The sequence below is a fragment of the Ambystoma mexicanum genome, chromosome 10, assembly GCF_040938575.1.
Source record: "Ambystoma mexicanum isolate Mex_15411 chromosome 10, UKY_AmexF1_1, whole genome shotgun sequence".
In the NCBI taxonomy this organism is placed as follows: domain Eukaryota; kingdom Metazoa; phylum Chordata; class Amphibia; order Caudata; family Ambystomatidae; genus Ambystoma; species Ambystoma mexicanum.
The window spans coordinates 1,356,165,049-1,356,186,805 of record NC_090932.1 but is presented as its reverse complement, the minus strand read 5'-3'; the positions used below and the strand labels follow the sequence as shown (position 1 = coordinate 1,356,186,805).

Sequence of the window (21,757 nt, the reverse complement as noted above, 5' to 3'; positions counted from 1 at the left end):
CCACATTCCGTAACCCCCTATGAAAAGGTTAGGCCCAATGTGAAGTACAAGCTCAAAGTAAAAGAAAGGGCCCAATCACAAGTCTGATCATGGGTCAGGTACAGACAGCTAGTCTTAACCCCAGCTGTGAAATCTTAGGAATGTCATGAAGTCAACGGTTAAACAGTGGCAGTGCATTTCGCCAAAGTGGGCCAGTCCAAAGGGCAATCAGAGACCCTGAGCAAAAGGTAGAGGAGTGACAGTAAGGAGGAAAAGATTACATAGCTGCATGGTGGGAAGGCATAGGGTAAATCCTGTGGATAGGTTGGGGGGTGGGGGGGAGTAATACACTCTTGGAGATTGAACTGTATGGGGTTATGGTTACATGAAAGGAGTAGCAGCTTCTGTAGGTCTGTATAGACTGCAAACTAGGCGTAGGGGGGCAAGGTTATTGACAAATACAGGTGGTCTATCTGCACATGGCCATAGAAGATCAAGAAATGAAATCCAATTATAAAATTGTACTATCGGGGTGTACAGGGATAAAGGCATTTGAAAAAGGAGGTAAGCAGTAGCAGGTCCGCTGTGGTAGGGGAGCTTGCAAAATTTGAGGCAGTGTGGTGTAGACTTACCAGGCCATAATAGGGTGAAACAGAGCTTCCCGTTGGTGTTGATTCCCTATGCAGTGATGTCCGGCACTTGGACACTTAGGAACAGGTAGTATGTAGATGGCACCTGACCAGATGGTCCAATCAAGAGGCCGTCTGGACTTCAATGGCCCTAAAGGAGAACAGTGCCTGCAAGATGAGGCATGGGACTGCTTGGAGAGCACCAGCCCAGAGGATTAGAAGGCAATGAAGCAATAGACACTCTGCAGCTGTAAATCGAATCTTAATATCAACAGATGGTGGTTGGGACAGCGCTCAAATTAAAAATGTAAGCCCAATCTGGCCAAAAACAAAACTATAAAAGTGTTCCATTGAGCTGTGCTCAAAGATTTGGATGATCCAGAAAATAAATATATGTTTTCGAAAAGTCACAAGCTCAAGCAGCTCAGCTTGCATATGGAACATCAGGCAGGCTCCAGAGTTCAAAAAAACGTATTAAATCGGCTAATAATGGAGAAAAAATTGTTATTTTGTATGGGGCAACAACTTCATAGAAGCATAGAATCAGTGTACTGATCTTTATGCTATTTGAAGCTGGGGGAGGAGGATAATGAAATAAAAGAAATCGGATTGTTCCAAGAATTCTCGCATTTAAGGTAAAGGGTTTCATTAAACCCATTTAAAAAAAATAATAAAAAACTTTGCTGATGTTTACTATATATTATTTTTGCTCTTTCTTGGTCGGTCTATTTTTAATACCAACACGGATGCCAGAGAAACTTCGGCAAGCGTGAAATAAAGGCAAGACTGCATGTGGAACATGGGTTATTCTACTTTGTTTTTCTAATTGTTTGAAGCTAAATAGGTTCTGGGGCTAATTGTTTAAAATTATGCTTTTACTTTCAGTGCGTTTTCGAGTCCTGATGAGTCTTGTTTCTCAAAGCATGTGTAAGCACACATGAAGTATAATCATTACAAACAGGATGTGAATGTTGGACTACATGTTAAACTGTTTGCATATTGCGAACACCATTAGAAGTGTAGTCTTTATTTTCTCATTCAGCAATTTATCAAGCACATTTTCAGGTAATATGTTTATTTCGTGGGAGTTAAAAAAAAATAAAAAAGATAAAAGAAGCCTACAAATACTTAACTGGAGGCATCACTGAGATTACAATAATAATCCAGAGGAAATTTGGGTAGAAATTCTATGCCCCCTAAACTCACACGAATAATAATCACACCATTCATGTTTTTATAGATCTGAATGTCAGATGCCTTCAGCTTCTAAGCACTGCAGTAAAAGGTGTAAGTCAGATGTCAGGATGAAGAGATGAGCACCTACCTTTCTGAGCCACTTTACTAGCTGAGATTAGCTACATTAAAATACTCATTGATACTTCCAATCAGCGCTTCATTTAACCAAACAAAAGATCAATAACGAAGGAACAATAAAAAAGTAGATTCAGGACAACTGTGGTGAGATATTACCACACTAAAGCAATTGCAAAGTGGACATTAGAATTGGAAATTAGACTAAATTTCATCTTTGGACATTTTATCTCAAACATTGGAAATTCATGAAGACATTAGGATAACCTAAACAAGAAAATGTGTTAAACTAAAATGGATGCCATTGTTGAATACTCACTCTAATCCGCTACCATACCATTGATGCTGCTTAACAGTATTTTCCCATTCTGTGTTTACACCTTCTAAGCATATGGGGGTGCTCACTGTTTTTTGTTTCAATGGTGCTCAGGAAAAACAAGGATTATAGGAGTGGAATAACCAAAAGTGTTTCCGAACCAGTTGATCATTGATTGCATTTGTTGTGTACTTCCATATAACGTGGCACAAGAGCGTTCACAAATAACTCACCTGGTTTGGATGGAAGTAACTAATACCGGCACATATCGGATCACCTTCGCCTCTCACCTTGGAACTATCATAAAGGAAAAAATAATGCAACCTAAGGAGACAAATTTAAAAGTGTTAACGACCAGAACAAAACTTAGAAATCTTCCAGACAAACGCATTAAACAAATCAATTGTGAGCAAATGCACAATAGGAATAAGGAAAAACCCTGCTGCACGTTACAAATCAAGGACAGTGTGCATAAGGTTTTTATTTTTTTTAAAGAAAAAAGCAGAGCAGCGATAATTTACAAATACTTTCCTCATAGCTGTAAAACCTGTGGTTTGAGCACTAACGTTTAAAAGCCAGATTGTGGTTGCCAATACAACAGTAGGTTAGCCACTAATCAGAACAAAATAAGGGCCTCCCAAATGAAGCAGTGAACTAGCTGCAGAGCAGAGGCATTCAGGAAACTACTTGCTAACAGTGGATCTCTCTCAGAAACAGGGCAATCCCAGAAAGATTAGCAAAATCAAAGCCTCAAGGCTACAGTAGCATATATACTAACTCAGTCCACCTCCCCATCTGATCTAGGTTCATAAAGAGCTTAAAAAGACAATTTTTGAAACATAACTACATTTTGAAGAATTGTATAATTATTTACAGTTTCTTCCGTCTGACATTAACTGAATATTTTGTGTTTAATTTGAGTTTTGGATTTGTACATAAACTGCTCCATTCTCTCAAGATAAACTCAAAGACATACCTGGAAGCAGAAGGTGCAAGCATACACACTTAAACATGATGTCCGCCCATACTGTTGTGAACAGTGCATTGTAAAATTGTATCTAAAACAAATACAAATCTTTTTGAAGGCGGAACAGCAACACATTTTTATTTTCACTTCAAAGTGTCCATATTGTCAAACTCTTACTCAATAGAGTCAAGAAAGAGGAAATATAATACAAGAGAAATGGGAGTCTGAAAGAGAAGTATACTGGAAAGTATCTAGCGGAGTATAAATCAGACCAAGAAGTTCCAAAAGACAGAAGAGCCAGTCATACAAGAAAAATGTGATTAAAACTTTGGGAAAGTCCCTCAGAAACTTGAGAATGTAAGGTTCAAGACAATTGAAGTATTATGAAATTCCTGAGGGGAACAGTAATTGTTGGCAAAGTAGCCGAAGAAAAAGGATCACAAGGATAAGAAGCACCAAGTCAACACCTACATTAACTATATTAACTGATAAGTGACTACAAGAGATTATCTGAAGATCATTTAGTGAAGAGTGATTGAAAGCCAAGTCAGGAAACCGCACGAGAAGGGAGGCCTTCTCCTCTATTTAAGATGTTAGAATAGTCGTAAGGTTAGAGTTGGACGGTTCTTCATATATAGACATTCACCGACAAGCGCCCTAGCTAGTTTGGTGAGGTAAGGAAGCCTTGTAGAATAGGGAAAGACAGGCTTTATCCTATTCTTTAATAAAATGAGTGGAATGCCTAATCGGAGTCTGTGTCTATCTTCTATTCCGGAGGCTAGCTCAGCGGCAACATGCTCGTCTTGGAAGCAAGACGACATGGAGCAACAAAGGTTCGATCCCCGGGTCCGTGCTTCGAAACCTCTGGGTATTAAGCGCATTATAAATAATCAATCATATCATACCTACCACAGTGTGAAGTGGCAGTGCTTAGCTGACCGAGCAAGTAGAGATTGCAGACATGATGACGAGACTAAAAAAGGTATGAAACATTTTAGACCTTCGGAGAACAGGTGTACTGGGCAAGTGTTACCTGCCTTACAGACTGAATGGGTGGAGACTCCTTTTCTGGGCCCTGTTTTCTAAACCAACTTCCCATACTCAGGGGACTGACTCACTGCACCATAACCAGCATAACAAACACCATGCAAGACAAACCAAGTAAAATGGTGCAGGCAGATTGGCATTGTGCCTCTGGTGGTGAAATAATGATGGCAAGAACCAGAGGGACCAATCAAAGAAGCCTGTGATGGCAAAGGTTGTGGACAGGGATAGAAGACATTTAAGAGCTTGGGCTTCAAGGCAAATCACACATGTAGACTCACTACAGGATTGCACAAGTAGTTAATTCAAATGGGACTTTTAGCTGCATTTGTCGACTACGGACATTCTGCTTCGGTCTAATATCTAGAAATTCTGACAAAGTAGGAAAGACCTGAAGCACATGCATGCTGGGGGAAATGCTAGCTGCTTTCAGGAAGAGGCATGAACAAAGGATTTGCACTGCTAAGCGAAGGAGAAAAAGTGAAAATAATTATTGGTGCCAAATCTGTTAATTTGGAATCAATGCAATTTAAAAGCGCCTTCCCTTCACAGGATGAAGTAAAATGTTCCATCCCAATCATCGAGTGGAACATCTTTATCCAGGTATATCTGTGCTTGATGAGAATGTACATTACACCCTTCTACTGACAAGTTCCATCTCTACCTAGGAAAGAGACACTATGCATCGATTGGGTTATTGCACTAGACAGTTAATCTTGCATTTATGGTAATCTGGTGCAGTGGAAGAGGATGACCGACTGTGCAACTGTGAGCAAGGCGATCTAGGAGCATGGGACAGGTAGCTGGAGCCCCAGTGCCCCATTTAACCGGAGTTGACTAAGAGCTTTTGGCATAATAGCGGAGCAGAGGTTAGCTATCAACACCACCTCTGCTTCAGCATCCATTTCCCATGATCCCACCAAATTCGTGGGTTTAAGATACCACCAATGCGCACCTTTGGGCATCAAACAGGCTCCAGTGGATAATCCGGTAAACTGGAAAGTACAAATGGGAGTCAGCCTGCTCTCTGATAGGAAAAAGGTGGAGACAAGGATATGGGGTTGCAATTGCAAAGTGGCATTTTAATGAAATTCACATTCACGCTTGTTAGGTGAGAATGTCGATATTTTGAACCAGAGCGCTCTGCCTAGTATTTTTGCTCTCCGTTTCTGTGTGTATTGACTTTTGTTGTCATAAGTGAGTATTTTTCAAAAGCCTCACTGAAGACTGCAATGCTTTTTTAAATGTGCAGGCTTGGTATCCCAGAAGCTAACAAAGGTACGGGTAAGCCAAATGTGCCTATTGTTTTCCAGTGGGCGAGTCCGCTCACTCAGACTATACAGTAGAGGAACATACTAGTGGCAGCTCTTCATTTATAGGGGCGGCACCGTAGTGTAGCCATTTTAACGTGCGAGAAGACATTGAATCCCTCAGCAGGGACACAATTGCTGCCTGGTGTTTTCTAAAGTCATGTGACCTTGTCGCCTTTGTTGATTTGTCATGGCAGAAACAGACATCTTTGGCTGTTTAACCACGTGAGAGGACTCACAAATGCATCCCTGAATAAATGGGATACAGATTTAGCTGGGTCAGGCAACTCAAAAAAGATCCCACCGATTGGGAAGCCACAAAATGTTTGAAAGGTACACCAAAATGTTTGAAAGGTACACGGATACCAGGACGTAGGGTTGGTGTCGGGGTGTCTCTGTCTCTCTCCCTCTCTCTTCTCCCCGCTCCCCATGGAAAGCCTGTTTCACGCAATTTCATCCCTTGATCCGGTAGGGACAAACTTCTGGGAAGTTCCTGGACCATGTGCATCACTGATGCAGAAGTGTGAGCTCCGGTTGCGCTGCTAGGGTCTGGACAGTGTTGGTGCTGTCCCAACATGTGGCCACATCCCAGGACAATCGGCAAGACCTTTACATCATCCTTTCTCCAAGGGATCCCTCCTTTGTCTGCCTGTAGTGCTACAGTCATGGCCAGAGCCTCTGTTCGAGAAAGTGCACAGTGTCCTCCAGCTGCTACTGCTGAGCCTGGGTCCATCAACTGGACTGTCACATTTTGGGAGGAATCCTACCTCATTTCAATTGTTGGTACCAGCCTTCCAACACAGATGGGCCCGTTCAACATCTGGAGGTCTTCTGAATCCTTAGCCATCGCTGGTTACCATATTCAGTAGCCAGGGGCTTTGACTGGGGCGGTTGCTACTGGGTCCCTGAACCGTAGTTGTAACTTGCTGGCACCAAACTTGTGGATTCATCCCTGCAACCTTCCTTCCAGGGCCTTGTTACATACTTCTGCCCTCATTCTCCTTTGGTTTGGTTCCCCTCTGTTAACAGCCAGAATGTTGCAGTCTCCCCTGTGAACCTAGTACATTAACTAGGTCTTTCCTATAACCAGGGGCAGCCTGACTTTGCACAGTTACTTACCATCAGCGAACATTAAAACAATCAAACTTTCTAAAGTATTGAAACAAGTTACTTACTTGCTAAGAACTGCTTAAATATTGATTTGTTGTTACACTCTTGGGTCATTTTGCTGTTTGTAATATCCCATTTCAGATTCCAGCACTTCCTGCTAATGTAGATATTCTTTTTATGTGCAAAGAGAATCATTTTCAGTAATAACCGTGTGGATATTCCTTTATTGTGGGCTTATGTGGTGGGTTGAGTGTATTTTATAACCACTCCTGTTCCCTCTGCTTCTGAAGTGAAGTCTTCACTGCTATGCCAGCTACCACTAGGAGAATCTGGAATAGCCTGGGTGAAATCATGAAGAAACACCAAAGGACAGGCTTTCTAAATCCTGAAAGGACTTCTGGAAACTCTCCCAAACAATAATCCTAGCAGCAATCACTGGACGGAGAGCAAATTGTGCTTTTGTTTGTTTTCCGAGATGAGGAATTTACAGAAGACTATGTGCACCCACAAAAACGTTGGTTGAGCTTAGAAATGGGAAAAGGAATTGCAGTTTAGTGGCCCACCTGCTACAGAGTCAACTATCAATGCGGTTATGTTTCAAATTCACAAAATGGTGCGGTTTTATTAAGTCGGTCCAAGCATGTGAAAATAGGTAGTGTGTGATGGTGAGGGTAGCCAAAGAAGATAAATGGCAGTTCTGTGAATTTCTCTGCACACGTCTAGAGTCAAGACCAGGGCCCAAGATAGGCAGCGTACTTGCCCATTTTACTCACTGAAATCAGGCCAACATGCGCAACAAAGAGAAATGGCGAATAAGAAGGGTACACCCGTGTCTGATCAGCTCTGATCAAGTGATGCTTTCAGGCCAGTGGCTTGAGCACATCCACAAAGAGGCCCTCTATGTGAGAAGATGGCCTAAATGATGTAAATACGTCAATTTTTTGAGAATTGCTAGATACAGAAAAGGTTGGATTACAAAACAATCTACCCCTTTTCTCCAAAATAAAAAAATAAAAAATATGTTTACCTGCCATCATTACTGGTCAGGAATTATAATTAAGTGTATACACTGATAATCCTTTTACTCCCAACTTGCCGAACTAGGTAGTAAAATAGTCAAATTCGTATCTTAAGCCCTGGTTAAGACCCTACTTCATGTAGTACTACAAGTTAGCTCCATATCAAAAGGGTCGTGGGTCTACTAACCATTGTTTTGCTGAGACGGATATGCACTTCATTTAAAAACAGAGTTTCTCTTGTTGCAGATGCACATTTGTTTTGCTTTAATGAAGGTGTGATGTCTGTGCCACAGTTTAAAGGTACCTACCAGTCAATGGGATCACGGAATACAGAGGGACAATATCTTTAATATAATAAAAGGCCAGATGTGCGTTTGTCCATGTATGTTTGCCCGATGCAGAAGCTTCGCAATGCTTGAGGGAGCTGCTGCCTTAGGATGTATAGTGGTCCTACTGTGTCAATGAAAACCTGCACTTTGGCCGTGTACACAGGCTCTTATGAGGGCGCTAAAAGTATCTTGTAATGTTAACCGCTTTCCCCCTCAGAATAACTGAGATGCATAGGTTGGTTGGTTTAGAACTGTGGTAGGCATTTGACAAATGTCCTACCGCCACACCCTTCGCAAAATTCCCGGCACACCACCCTCCTGCCCCCCCAGCTAGGTGGCGCTACTTGGTGTCTCATGATTCCACGAGCATTCACGAGAGCGCAACTCATGAGAGTTCATCACAAAGTAATTTCTGATCATGGGATACAACTTCCGTTTAGAAGACCACCGATTGTCCATTCTTTGAAGTACAGATTTCTCATACAAATTATTAAATGTTAACTGTTCTAGTTGCTATACTTAGCTGGTTTTCAAGCAAACTAAATGCAAATAATTTTGAAGTTATCGTGCCTACATTGCATAACTGCTAGTAAAAATGCAAACCATACTCGCAAGACAGCAAAAGGTATAATTTTCAGTGTAAATAGCTTGCTATCAGGACATTAAAGTGTTCTGCATCTGCAAATAAAGTGCCATTTTCTCCCTTGTACGCAAGTTTCCTGACAACCCCATTTCATGCAACACAAGTTGGATCATGGAAATAATAGAAGACTACCAACTACCAGTATCACCTTCAAATAACATTACTTATCAACTCTACCCAGACAATTTTCAAATAAATTGACGATAAGAAAAATACATGGAAATCGTCTCGCCGTTTAACAACCTACCCAACTTCAATCCAGAAATGAACATCCGACAACAGCAAATGCCTTTAGTGGTCAAAGTCTGAAATCCTTTTAACTGGATATAAAACCGCTGCTAAATTACATTTTACCAAGCCTGAAGCAATGGCAACCCCCCCGTACCCCCAACACAACGGCAGAAAAAGCAAAGAAAACAGTCTTCGACCATCCTAATCTAACTCAAACTGCTAACTGCTCTAAGCTAGAATGAGGACGACTTACGCAAGGATTGCTGTCACAAGATTAAACAAGAACATTCAATGAAGGGCATGTATTAGTGGCTAGGCCAGTACTGGTTGAGAAAATGTCATTTTTAGTATTGTTACTAGGTATAGTACTTACTACCAACCACTTCATTTCATGTTAATCACCACCTTCAAATCAATGGATGCTGCCAATTGGAGCAATAGCACCACTATGCTTTTTAACATTTTCATGAGCGCTTAGGAGGTTTACATGCTTAAAGAGCACCACCAGAGGTCATAACAGATCCTTGGATGGCTGTTCATTGAGGTTATAAAATCAATTCTTTGGTTTCGATAAAAACCAGCACCATCCGCTCCGGTTTATTTGTCCTTGCTATAGAGCCCCTTGCCATACACAGAAAAAGTGAACAATTATACTCACATAAGATGATTGTATGCAGATGACATGATGCCGTTTATCAAGCAATCCTCACCTTTTTTTTATATTGTGCTTCATGCTGGACTTCCGGCCTCTAAGCGCAGGACCATAAATCAAACCCATACCGCTCAGTGATATCTTGTTTCCAGGACAAGCGTGTTGCCCCAGAGCTGTCCACACCCATGAAAATGTGGTGTCCAATTTACAGGATATTTATACGATTGGGGAATACTCTGTACTTCAAGTGAACACTTCTAAATCCTGACTTGTAATACGCATCAGTTTGATGATGGCTTTGCGCTACAGATGGAGATAGCTGGTTATCTTGGGGTTCTATTAAGAGAAGTTTTCGGGTAGCAGTTGAGAAAATTAAGACAATGAGATCTGAAAATGGAAGACTCTTCCCCATCTTTGATCAGTAGGATTTCTTTAATTAAAATGGTAATATTTCCTAGGTTTCGTTATGCCAGTCTTAACGTGCCACTGATCTTGCATAATATTTTTTGTAAGCATCTGAGAAGCATACTATTGGAGTTTCTTTGGGCTAGGAAACCGGTCAGGTGGGGTGGCATTAGTAGACAGCCTTGTCGGATCTTGGGGGGTTGGTGCTACCAAACTTTGAAAGCTACTATCGATTTGCCCCCCCCCCCACCCCACACACACACACACACACACACACACCTCATTTGTTTTCCTGAAACCTGGAACCTCCAATGTCCAAGTTGCGCAAGCTAATGGAGCACCCTATTGCTCAAGTCGGCTTTATTCATTGGAGTGAAATGGGGTAGTGAGGAGATTAATGCTGCCTACATGTGCTATGCTTGGAGAAGACTAGACTAAAGTTTAAAGATGGGGGTGGAGTGCGTTTATATCTGTCATGGTTTCCTATGACTAACATGGCAGAAATTCACGTTTCTTCCGGAAAAGCTTTACATTCAGATTATGTACAAGCTTGGGATTGTCAATGTGGGGCTATGTTCCATGAAGCACTGATCGTACAAAAGGAACACCTTATTAATCGGATACTGTAAGTGCACATGCAAGACTCAACCTTTAGAAAGAACTTGGGTGCAGGGGAGGTTACTCAACTCTGGCACAGAGTTGGATAATCAATACAACTCAGATGGTGTCTGCAGTATCAGACACTTCCGTCCCCTGCACACCTTACTGCTGAATACGACAGCCAAAATTACATTGATATATTGGTTACATAAACTGAATCACATTCAGTCCATAGAATTCTCAAATGTACATTCCCAATAGAATATAGTAATAATGTAGGTAGGAGATACGTTTTATATTACAATCTTCTTTTATATTCAATGTTCTCTTCCTCAGGTGAAATTCAACAATCTTAAGACTTGGGGTCTTCAGGACTTAGAAAAGTCCTGAAGAGCCTTTTGAGGAACTCCTGGACGAGTCTTTGAGACCACAGCGAAGGTCTGCCCGGTGACCTGATGTACCTGCATATGGCGGCGAGATGCACCTCGATAGAGGCTTGAGCCAGTACAGCTCTTGCTAAGGAAAGCAAGTATGGTACAAGTTGCGAGGCCATGACACACAGAGCGGTAATCGTCACAGCCGGCACCAAACGGAGAAGCGTTTCCATTGATGTCCGTGGCACTTCAACATTGACGATGCTCTGGCCCTGGCCAGGATGTCCATTCTGTGGGTAAAGCATAACCTTCAAACTCTAGGGCTGCAGGAACCATGCACTCAGGTTCAGAGACTCCTGGTCGTGATGCAGAATTGTTAGGGAGAATTCTCTGTTTAGGCTGAATTTCCTAACCTAGTGAGTCCCCCAGCAGCTTTGCTGGATTTTTGGGGTTTGTTTCTCCTGCCAAGAGTGAGAGATTCTTTTTACCCTCACTCTTGGACATGATTTGAGTGTGTTCCTTTGACTCTAGATGTATTTAATGGGCTGTGGGGTCTTTTACTCCATAGGGCTTCATGTGTTTTTGTGATGTGTGTTACACAGCACCCTCAGTGCAGTAACACAGGGGTGTCATAGTGACCCCCCAGTATAGACTCCATACCCTGGGACTGACTACTGTCTCCCAGGGCATGTAAAGTCACCATTGACTTTACTAGTCTTGAATTCTGAACAGAACCAGTACAAACCATCATATTGCCCCAGGGTCTGTTAGTCGAGGGGGCACGTCTCCGTCCCCCCTGATCGAGTTTTGGCTGGTGGCAGTGGATACTACTTTTTATATTCAACCGCAAATATTTCTTTATGGGATTTCCCCATTGTTCGAGGCTACTATCTTTATTTAATTACGATAGCCTCGAACATACCGCCGGTTTATTTATTTATTATTAATTCTCCGGTTGGTATTTTTTGCCAAAACTCGGTTCTAAAATGGCGTTTGTGTTCTCTTCTGTGACTCCAACCCAAGTCGAGCCGTTTGTTCCTCTTTTTTGGCGGACTTCTCCACAGAAGCCCTCCAAAGTGGTGCCACTCTGTCTGGGGTACTTAGGAGGTGTGGAGGGGGATTTAGGCACCCTGGACTGAGTTGCCTAGGCAACTCAAGTCGCACTCCGTCCTGATTGGCCCAAGTGGTGAGCCGGCATGTTTGAGTGACAGCGAGGCTGAGTGAATGGGGGTTTTCTGCATAAAAGCAGGGCTTTGGGGACTGGAACTTCAGAAGTCGCCACAGGACCTAAGAATTCGACGAGGGAGAAGCTGAGCCGACCTGCTACGACGACACCACCGGTGGAGCCCTGCTGAACCGTCTCACCACTTTTCCCAACGACAGAGGAGATCTCCCGCCGGAGAGTCTTCTTCCTTTGTTTGGTGGGGATAACCAGTTTCACCGTCTTTTCGCCTTCCCGACGCATCTCATGGCCGCCTTGCCTATGCCAAGCACCCCGGCAACCGGAATACCACGTTTTACCATGACCGCGAAAATAAAGGGTAATACCTGTAACCGGAATACTCTGTGCTGGTTTCTTCCCTGGCAGTGCAACAACCTTCATCTTTCCTCCAAGTCGAGATCTTCTCTTTCCCTGGACGACGCCGAGACTTGCACCCGCTGCCAGGAACAACTGCCACAGCTGGAGGATCCTTCCCACTTAAGGTACCGTGTTCCGCCTGGCTTCCCTTGCCACCAACTGTACTGGGTAGATTTAGCCCCCGGCTTTCGAACCTGGGTTAGCCTGGGACAACCCTGGCTAAACTTTTCTGAGCCTCTCTAAACTCTTTTCGAACTCTCTATAAGACTTTCAAAGCCTAGTGTAACTGTGTGATCTTGGGTGCATTTGTGCTCCGCTCTCTCTAAGAGTGGGCCCAGCCTATGGACCTTGGCTCGCAAGTTACTTTTGCTCTTCTGCCTTGCTAAAAGTGTTCCTAAATCTTAGAGTGGTATATCTTCACATATTCTGCCTTTTTCCCCTCCCTTTTTCATGAACTTATTGGAGTGCCATCTATAGTTAAGCGCTCACCTCTGTCTGGAAATAAGTGGTGTTAACTAAGTGATAAGGAAAAAGTTGTATATATTATAATAGTAGCTATGTTTAGAGTGTTTTACAAATAAGAGTGCTGGAGTGGTTCAAACAGTGTGTGTTTAAATAAATAATTATATACTTCGATACCAAAGCTCTGGTCAGTGTTTGCTTGTGCTATTGTGTCGGAGTGCCTATTGTGTATACTTTGCATACTGCCTAACTCTTCTTGAGGGACGTCTGACTGCTCAGCCACAGCTACCAGGTAAATCTGGGTGGTACAGACTGCTACCAAATGGGTTTACTGCTAACACCTCTAGTCCTAAATCTTTTGCAGTGTTCCCAAAGAATCAACCCCCTTCTCTGGCGAGAAGGTCCAGGGACATTGGTAGCTTGATGGACAGAGCCACTAACAGGCGTAGTATGTCCGGATACCAGATCTGCCTCAGCCACGTCTGGGAGAAGATCATCATCCTGCAGTGGCACTGTCTGAGTGTGTTGATCACACTTAAGAGGAGTGGAAATGGGGAGGTATAGCAACTCTCCCTCTCATGGGAACGAGAAGGCATCCCCAAAGCTCCTCTGTTGAGGGAACCAGGTGGCCAACCGCTGGAACTTGGCCGCTGTCGCAAAGAGATCGATTTGGGGTCAACCCTATTTGTCGAACAGCAGATCCACCTGGTCGTGGCAAGAAGGCAGTTCCCTGCAACGGTATTCTTGACCCCCGCCAGGTGAACCGGAACGAGTAACATGCCTCGATGAATGGCCCACTGCCACAAGTCCTGTGCCTCTTTGGAGAGTGCCGGAAACCGGGTTCCCCCTCGTTTCCGGATGTAGAACATGGTCGTGGTTTTATCTGTGAAGATACTCAACACCTTGATATTGATATTTTATTTGTATTGTGCTCATACAAAAGTGTTTCAGAACTTGTCCTTCAATGATGGCAGAAATGACTTGAGGGACACGGCCCAAAGCTCCAGGGCGTTGATGTGTAGGTCCCTTTTCTCTGGATGCCAGAGGCCACTGGCGGGCAACTGTCCGTTCTGGGTTCCCCATCCCTCGAGATAGGCGTCCGTGTTGACCGTTTCTTGGTAAGGAGGAACCTGAAACTGAGCTCCCTGGACGAGGTGCTGCTGCACACCCAACCACTGTATCTCCCGTTGTAACTCTTCGTTGAGGGAGATCTTGCCCGTGAAAGTTCCCCGACACTTGCTTCCACCTCGCATCGAGGAACTCCCCAAGCGGTCTCATGTGCAGTCTGCAGAGGCAAACAAGGTTGATGCAGGAGGACAACATGCCCAGAAGTGACTTAATAGATCGCAGAGTCGCTGCCTGGGACGACAATAAGCACTGCACCACCTTGCCTTGTATTGCCTTCACCCTCTCCTTCAAGGGGGACACCATGCACGTCAGCTTGTTGAGTCACGCACCCGGATATAGAGCGTCCTCAGATGACTTAAAGCAAGACTTCGGATAGTTTATGGAGAACCCCAGCTCTGTCAGCAGACATATGGTCTTAACCGTGTGTTCGCTTGCCAGAGATTAGGAGCGGGAACGCACCAGCCAGTCATCTGGATAGGGGTATACGTCGATGTCTTGCAGATGAAGATGTGCCGCCACCAGGGCCAAGCAATTTGTGAACACCCTCAGCCCGCAACGTCTTGAGCCGGTAGTGCTGACCCTGAACTATGAACTGCAGGAGTTTGTGTTGCTTCTTGTGAGTGGGGACATGAAGTAGGCGTCCTCCAGGTCCAATGACGTCAGAAAATCTCCCTGTTCCAGCTGGCCGAGCACGTGCTACAGCGTGACCATCGGGCCCTTTTGGGACTTTAAGTACTTGAGACGACTTGGATCCAGAATCTGTCTCCAACCCACTGTCTTTTTCTGACTTTTTCCGAGGACCTCTGTCCTCCCTTGGACATTCTCTTCCGCGGGGTGAGCTTACCCTCTGAGGTTCTGGGGGTGCCGGCTCCCGATGGAGGCATCCTTTGCTGGATTTCGGTGACCAGTATGTGCAGGGTGGATAGAATGTCCAGAAACACGCCCCTAGGTCTAGGGGTAAACTGAGCCAGTGGAGTAGGATCCAGGCTAAGGAGTCTCCTCTTCAGCACAGGGAACTGAGGTCCTACCTCAGGTCCTGCCCCCTGCGTGGTGTGATCAGCAGCCAATCGTGCGAAACATTGTCCTTGTCAGTAGTAGAGTAGATCTGCTCCAGTCTATCCTTCGCAAGCCTGCCAGTCCGCATACCTGGGAGGCTCCAAAGGTGGGACCATTTCCCTCTCCTTCTCAGGAGGCTTTGGGTCAGAGTGGCAGCCTGGTCTTTCCCTGGCCGCTGCTTCCGCAGCAGTATCCTGCCTTGCGGGCAAGGACAACTGCGGGGTGGCCGCCACTACCTTCCTGGACCTGCTCTTTTAGAGCCGCGGCCGCCGTCTTTAACTTAGATGTTATGATATGCCATTCATAACGCGCCTGTACACTAGTGTTTCAAGGTAGGAATGACAAAGTGCTTGTGGCTGCATTCATCGACAGTGCCGTCGTCAACTCCGCTGACATGGCCATGGTTGAAGCCTTAACTGGCTTTGACAAGTCCTCACTGGACTTTTCCCTCCGACTATCTGCAGACTAACAGAGTTTGGACGGGGTTTAGCGACTTTCTCTTTGAAGATGCTCCTTTCGATTGCAGGCTCACCTTCTGTCTGAATTGAGACCTGTATCAGAGGAGAGCCCAGCGGAGCTAGCGTTGTGGAGCTTGGTCTTCTCTTGGACCCCTGACTCTGCTCGTATCAGCCGATCCTGGATGAGGCTTGACCCTGCCCGAAGGCTGCGTCAGAGGCCTTGCTCGACTTGAGCCACGCCGACAGTCTGCTGTATCAGTCTTTCTTGGTTTTCTTTGAGAAACCACAGCGCACCTTGCATCCCTCATTGTGGTCCGGCTGCAGGCAGTACAAGCATTTATGGTGAGTGATGTGACAGACTGCACCCCAGTTCCTCTGGCCTTTCATAGGGACTGGACTTAGGAATTCCCATGGGTGGACGGTATTGGACTAAAGCAATTCCCTGGGCGGTTCTGGACTTCCAGGAACTCGCCCACATTCTGTGCTGAATAGTCCACTCCTGGCGATGCTGAAGTGGTCAGACAAAACACATTCTGAGTTTGAATGCCGATGAGGGCCATCGGCTGTGCCTGCTATACCTGCTTCACCATCCATACCCTTACTAGAGAGGAGGACCTATATATTTTACAGCTTTTCACTCAAGTTTGCCACTAATTTTTTTTGTGAGGGTGGTAGGGCCACAGAGCATTCTGCTATTGTTGCACTGAGTGATGGGTCCTATGAGACAGTGATCCGTGAATGGGGGCGGGTGGGAAGACACAGGCCAGGGGGCTCACACCTCAGGGAAGGGTTCTATGGCACTCCCAGTCATTTGTCCACAGCTCCCACACCAGAGGACCATGTGGGGGCTATAAAGGATCTTCAAAAGCATTCACACCTCTGGGCAGGCCTGTTAAGCTGATCGGCCCGAGAGGACCGCGTACCTGTAATCTTGGTGGTTGGTCTTGCTGAGGTCGCCAGTCTGGAGTCCAGGAACTGATGAATTAGCGGCACGAGGAATCAGCCCCTCCGCCACCCAAAAGAGGAACTGGGTGAAGGGTGGACCGACCCCCAATGTCACGATAAGTACTGTCCAGATGAGCGTGACTCGAGGATTGATGGCTCAATATGGTGACACTGTAGTTTTAGGTAGAGCCGATTGTAGATATCATGAATCTTCCAGAACCAATGTAACAGTGAGGAATTACAGCTGATAGAAAGTCCGGTTGGTGCTGATAGTTCCAGAGGTTTGCAGGATTAGGTTCGGAGGTAGGCAAAACAGGAAGAGAGAGAACAGCTGGAGACTAGCTGGTACTGGGCAAGTCCCGGGTAAGTCTGAAGATGGGCAGACCCAGTGCCGACAACAAGTCAGGGCTGGAGGCAGGCAGGCTCAGGACAGGCCCCAGGTAAGGCTGGAGGTAGGTTGGCTCAGGACTGGCCACAGGTAAGGCTGGAGACTGGCTGACCCAGGACAGGCCACAGGTAAGGCTGGAGGCAGGCTGGCTCAAGACAAGCCACAGGTATGGGCTGGAGACTGGCTGACCCAGGACAGGCCACAGGTAAGGGCAGGAGGTAGGCTGACCCAGGACAGGCCACAGGTAAGGGCAGGAGATAGGCTGACCCAGGACAGGCCACAGGTAAGGACTGAAGGTAAGCTGACCCAGGACAGGCCACGGGTAAGGAATGGAGGTAAGCTGACCCAGGACAGGCCACGGGTAAGGAATGGAGGTAAGCTGACCCAGGACAGGCCACAGGTAAGGCTGGAAGAGAGCTGGTCCAGGACAGGCCACAGGTAAGTGCAGGAGGCAAGCTGGCCCAGAACAGGCCGCTGGTAAGTAAGAGGCAGGAACAACGAGGCAAGCGAAGCGAACCGCGTTGAGACGCGACTCGCTGAGAATTGCGGCCTCTTTTATGGGCCGCCGGCGCCCGAAAGGCCTGGGACGCAAGCCGTTCCGTTTCCGGACGCCGGCGGACCCATAACGAGGCTTGAGAAGCAAGCCCCGCTAGGGAGATGAGTTCGGCCCACGGCGCATGCGCGGAGCCGAGAGAGAGGCCTTCCGCGCATGCGCCGAAGGCCGCCAGCCCTGTAGCCCGCCACTCCCCTCCCGGCGAGCCCCCGGAAGCAGATGCGAGGGTAGACTCGCCAGGAGGGGAAGAGAGCGGCAGACCCCCGTTTCCCGTGTGACATAACAAGGCCTGGGTTGGGGCCCGCATTTCTGGAAGGAGGTGGCAGTTTGCCTGTACCATCTGCAGCCAGCTGTCCTGCCAGCAATCTCTGGCTGCAGCCTGCAAGGATATACGTGCATGCCACTTCAAGTGTGGCACACAACCTGTCCTCATCAAGGTAACGGAACAAGATACATTAATGGTCTTACAGTTAGTACTTACCAACGGTTAACACCATTATGCCAATCTTGGCAGTGGCAGCCAGCACAAGGATGGCTTCTGGGCTCTGGCTCCTCTTGGCTGGGCACCTGCCTAGCTGGGCCTTGATCTCAATTTCTCCAGCAATTTTCCATGTGCGCCAACTGACACAGGGTCTCAGCAGGGCAGGCTGCCCAATCATTCAACCCCCTGTGTCAGTGCAGCCTGGGGTTTGGATGGCACCACCCGGGGAAGTGAAAGTCACAAATGTTGCTAATTGCTGCCCTGAGGCTGCTTAGTGCAAATCAACATGCTGTGGTGCCAGCCTTTGCAGGAGTGCGAGCACGAAATGCAGAGTCAGACTGCTTGCATGCGCTCTGTCAGACTGGCCCATGTCCCGGGTGTGACTGGTGCAGTGTCAATTAACAAAAAAGTTGTACACAAGTGAAAAACAGTATACATTTATTTTTTCACTGCATTTTTTAATGAGATACTACTGGACGGACTCTTCGACTGCTGGTGTAGCGCCTCTAGAGGCTGACACGTCATGCAGCCACCTGTGCTTCCGGACGCAAAGACTGGCCCGGACTAATGGGATTCTGGGTGAGGAGATGGCATCCTCCCTGGTAATTGGTATGTTATACTATAGTGAAGTATCCCTACAAATGCTTGAATTATTGAGGGATTGCTCGAAGTGTGCTCATAGATGTGTTGCCAACTCCTGTTGGAAGGGCCCTGCACCAAATATGAAGGTATGCCATCAAGGCATAGATTGTTTCTATGGGGCTAAATGTGTGTTGGTGGTGCTAAGAGCGTTGAACATGTTTAATGTCCTACGATGTTCTGACGCCTATATTGATACAAAGGTTTTAAAAAACAGAGCTCCCTGTGAGTAGCAAAGATGTACATTTCATAGATTCAGAGGTGAAAATATGAGCACTGGGGTTTTTTCAATGGTGAAAGGAGCAGGTAAAGTTAGAAGAGCAGTGCCTGCCCCAGACAAGCATAGCCTGATGTGGGGTCACATTCGATCTTCCCAAAACAGCTCTTTACCATCGATGTACCAAGAAACGGAGAGGCGTTGCCCAGTAGAACTCCTCAACTAACTTCCTTATCCACCCTGGAACTGCAAGGAGACTCCCTCACATACAATGCGAAGCATGGCACCAACCTGATCCTTTGAATTCGGTTTACTCGTACAACCCTAATACATGACGCACAGCTCTTCACAAAACCACACTAAAACAAATACTTTTCTAAAAGGAAAACACAATGAGTTCGTATCATTGTAAACACGCTCCAGTTCGGTCTATGCCTCGTTACTTACCAAGAATCTAACTTGGGTTCAGAACCAACAGAGGCCATTTCTGCACCTTTCTTTCGGAGTGATGAGAACACAGATGTCCTTTTTATTCATCCACTAGACAAGTGTAGCACTTTGCATGTCATCGCACCACAAAGACCAGTTGTGCCGTTTCTCCCATTGCGCTGCGTGTGCTCTTTATCCTTTGAATACAGTCATCAAATTGATATTTTTAGTTGAGCAGAGAGAACAAGTTCAATGTATGGTCCGTCTTTTAACGTCAATGGAAAAATAAGGTCTGTGGTGAAACTTTCCTCTGTCCCAGAAAACGTCTTCAATATGAAGTTTACTTTCCTCCACATCAACATATGTGATAACGAGACATTACACCAGAACCATCAGGGACATGCATACGGTATCAGTGTAGCGATGCTGCAACTTGGAATGCACACAGGAAACGTTAATGCCTTTGCACCATGTCTTGGCTGCTTGATTCAGAGGTAGACACTTTCAATGCCATGTAATAATCCCATAGTCTTCATCCTAGGATAAGAACAACAAAAATCACGTGTTAGAACTAAAATGGAGGCATGAAATGACACATTGCAAACGAATAGGGAAACTGGAACTATTAAAACACCACTTCCCTCAGATCTATGCACGTTTACCAGTCAACTCCGTTACGATTATGGAGGAGTTACATTTTACTTTCAGTTCCAGGGTTCCAGCAAATCACTACATTCTGATATGTACGTGACGATTCCAAATGGTAGTCTGTGTGGAGGGTATTATTGAGCAACTAGTGACACCTTATGGAAGAGATGGGTTCCCGGACCATTTCTTACTCCAGAGAATAGCCTAAATCCGTTCATTTAATCCAACATTTCCCTACAGACTCACTATTTTACTTTCAGCAGTTTGCGGTTACTCCTAAAGCTCAGATTTCCAACCAGAATAATTCAGCACTAAATATAAAAAGGCACTAGAATGGCAGCCTGGGAAACATACATTTAGCTTTGCAGTATGCATAAGCCTTGCACACTAAAGGAGATCAAATATGGGTTAATGAAAGCAAGTTATTGTCAATATCTTTCTAGGAAGCAGCGAGGCCAGATGATTTAACCATTCCTAACCTAGTTGGATTGCTGGCTCCCAGGAGACCCCATAGCCTTGGATTACATAGCATGGAGCTTTCACAAGGGCAGTTTCTGCACAATGGTAGACTGAACAGTGGCTGCTTAAGAACAAATTCTTTGAGTCGCCAGGGCTGCTGTCATGGCCAGTTTGAGGAGAGGTTCATGCTGTGGCAGGGGCCGAATAGAGCCCAGTCAAAGCTGCTAAATTGCCCTGTGTCATCACGAGTGACATCTCGAGCCAGTCCCGTTTTACCCCCCATTGCATGCTGTAACTCCAGGGTCTGCAACCCTTGGCTCTGCAGATGTTTTGGACTACAACTCCCATCACCCACAGCATAGTCAATGGCAAGGATCATGGGAATTGTAGTCCAAAACATCTGGAGAGCCAAAGGTTGCAACCCCTTGCTGTGACTTGTAGAACCATATCTAAAATGGGAAACATGAATACAAATCCCAGCATGTAGTGAAATACACCAGGGCTCGCTACCAGGGTCGCGCATAGCACAGGGCTTCTAGGCAGCTATGCTCAGTATTGGTGTCAAGAGGTGATATGAAACAGACACTCTACAGTGGCTCAATAAGGCTCAGCATAGTCATGGTCAATGACGGGATGCCCATTCACAGCAACTGTCACATCATCCGTCATGATTCATACACTGTATAACGTTTGATGCATTGAAAGGTTTACACCACACCACCTCGTCTAAGCTTCATAATATCCTGTCCATCCAAAGCCATTTCCTGTATAACTTAAATGCAGGCTACATCCGCGTATTGCAGAATCCCAGACATTCTCAATACCCTGTATTAATCTGCACACTCGCAGCACATTTAGTGCTATCACCCATGCTCTTCACATCCTAAACCACATTGAGAACTGAGCAACATGCTTTGCTGAGACTACCATGACCATCATCCTCTATACATCCTCAACGAATAAAGCACAGCCATAATCTACATTTTCCCAGCAAGGTTACGAGATGCATAAACTGTCCAAAATACACAGTAGTAATTATATAGTGTTTCCTTTTTTAATAAAGTGGCTTGCACCCATCAAATATCCTTCTCTTGAAATGACTCATCTTGCCTCTGGATTAAAAATGCCCATGTCAGACCCCGGCCTCTCATTGACTTCTAGCCGTTATGAATTATGTGCCTAAAATCTGTTCGGCAAGACTGTTAAAAAAAAAAAAAGTAACTCAAATACAAAACAAACCAGGGTGTTGGTGGGCTCGGTCAATTAAATCTACTAAATCAAACACTATATATGTATTTATCATACATTTATTTTATACATCGGATCTAAAACCATCTTGAACATTCAATTCCTGATGTTGTCACAAAACTACCTAGCATATGTAGAAAACAATATA

At 45.5% G+C, this 21,757-nt stretch overlaps 1 protein-coding gene across 1 annotated transcript in view; it reads right to left on the bottom strand.

The window, feature by feature from the left end:
- The window catches only part of HPS4 (HPS4 biogenesis of lysosomal organelles complex 3 subunit 2), a 951,717-nt gene that overhangs the window by 920,691 nt on the left and 9,269 nt on the right, over positions 1–21,757 (bottom strand). Inside the window, exons 2-3 of the mRNA XM_069619373.1 lie at positions 19,273–19,791; positions 2,469–2,559 (exon numbers count right to left, since the gene is read on the bottom strand). Of these exons, the coding sequence (XP_069475474.1) occupies positions 2,469–2,559; positions 19,273–19,310 (129 nt within the window). The 5' untranslated portion in view covers positions 19,311–19,791. The remainder of the gene's footprint in view (positions 1–2,468; positions 2,560–19,272; positions 19,792–21,757) is intronic.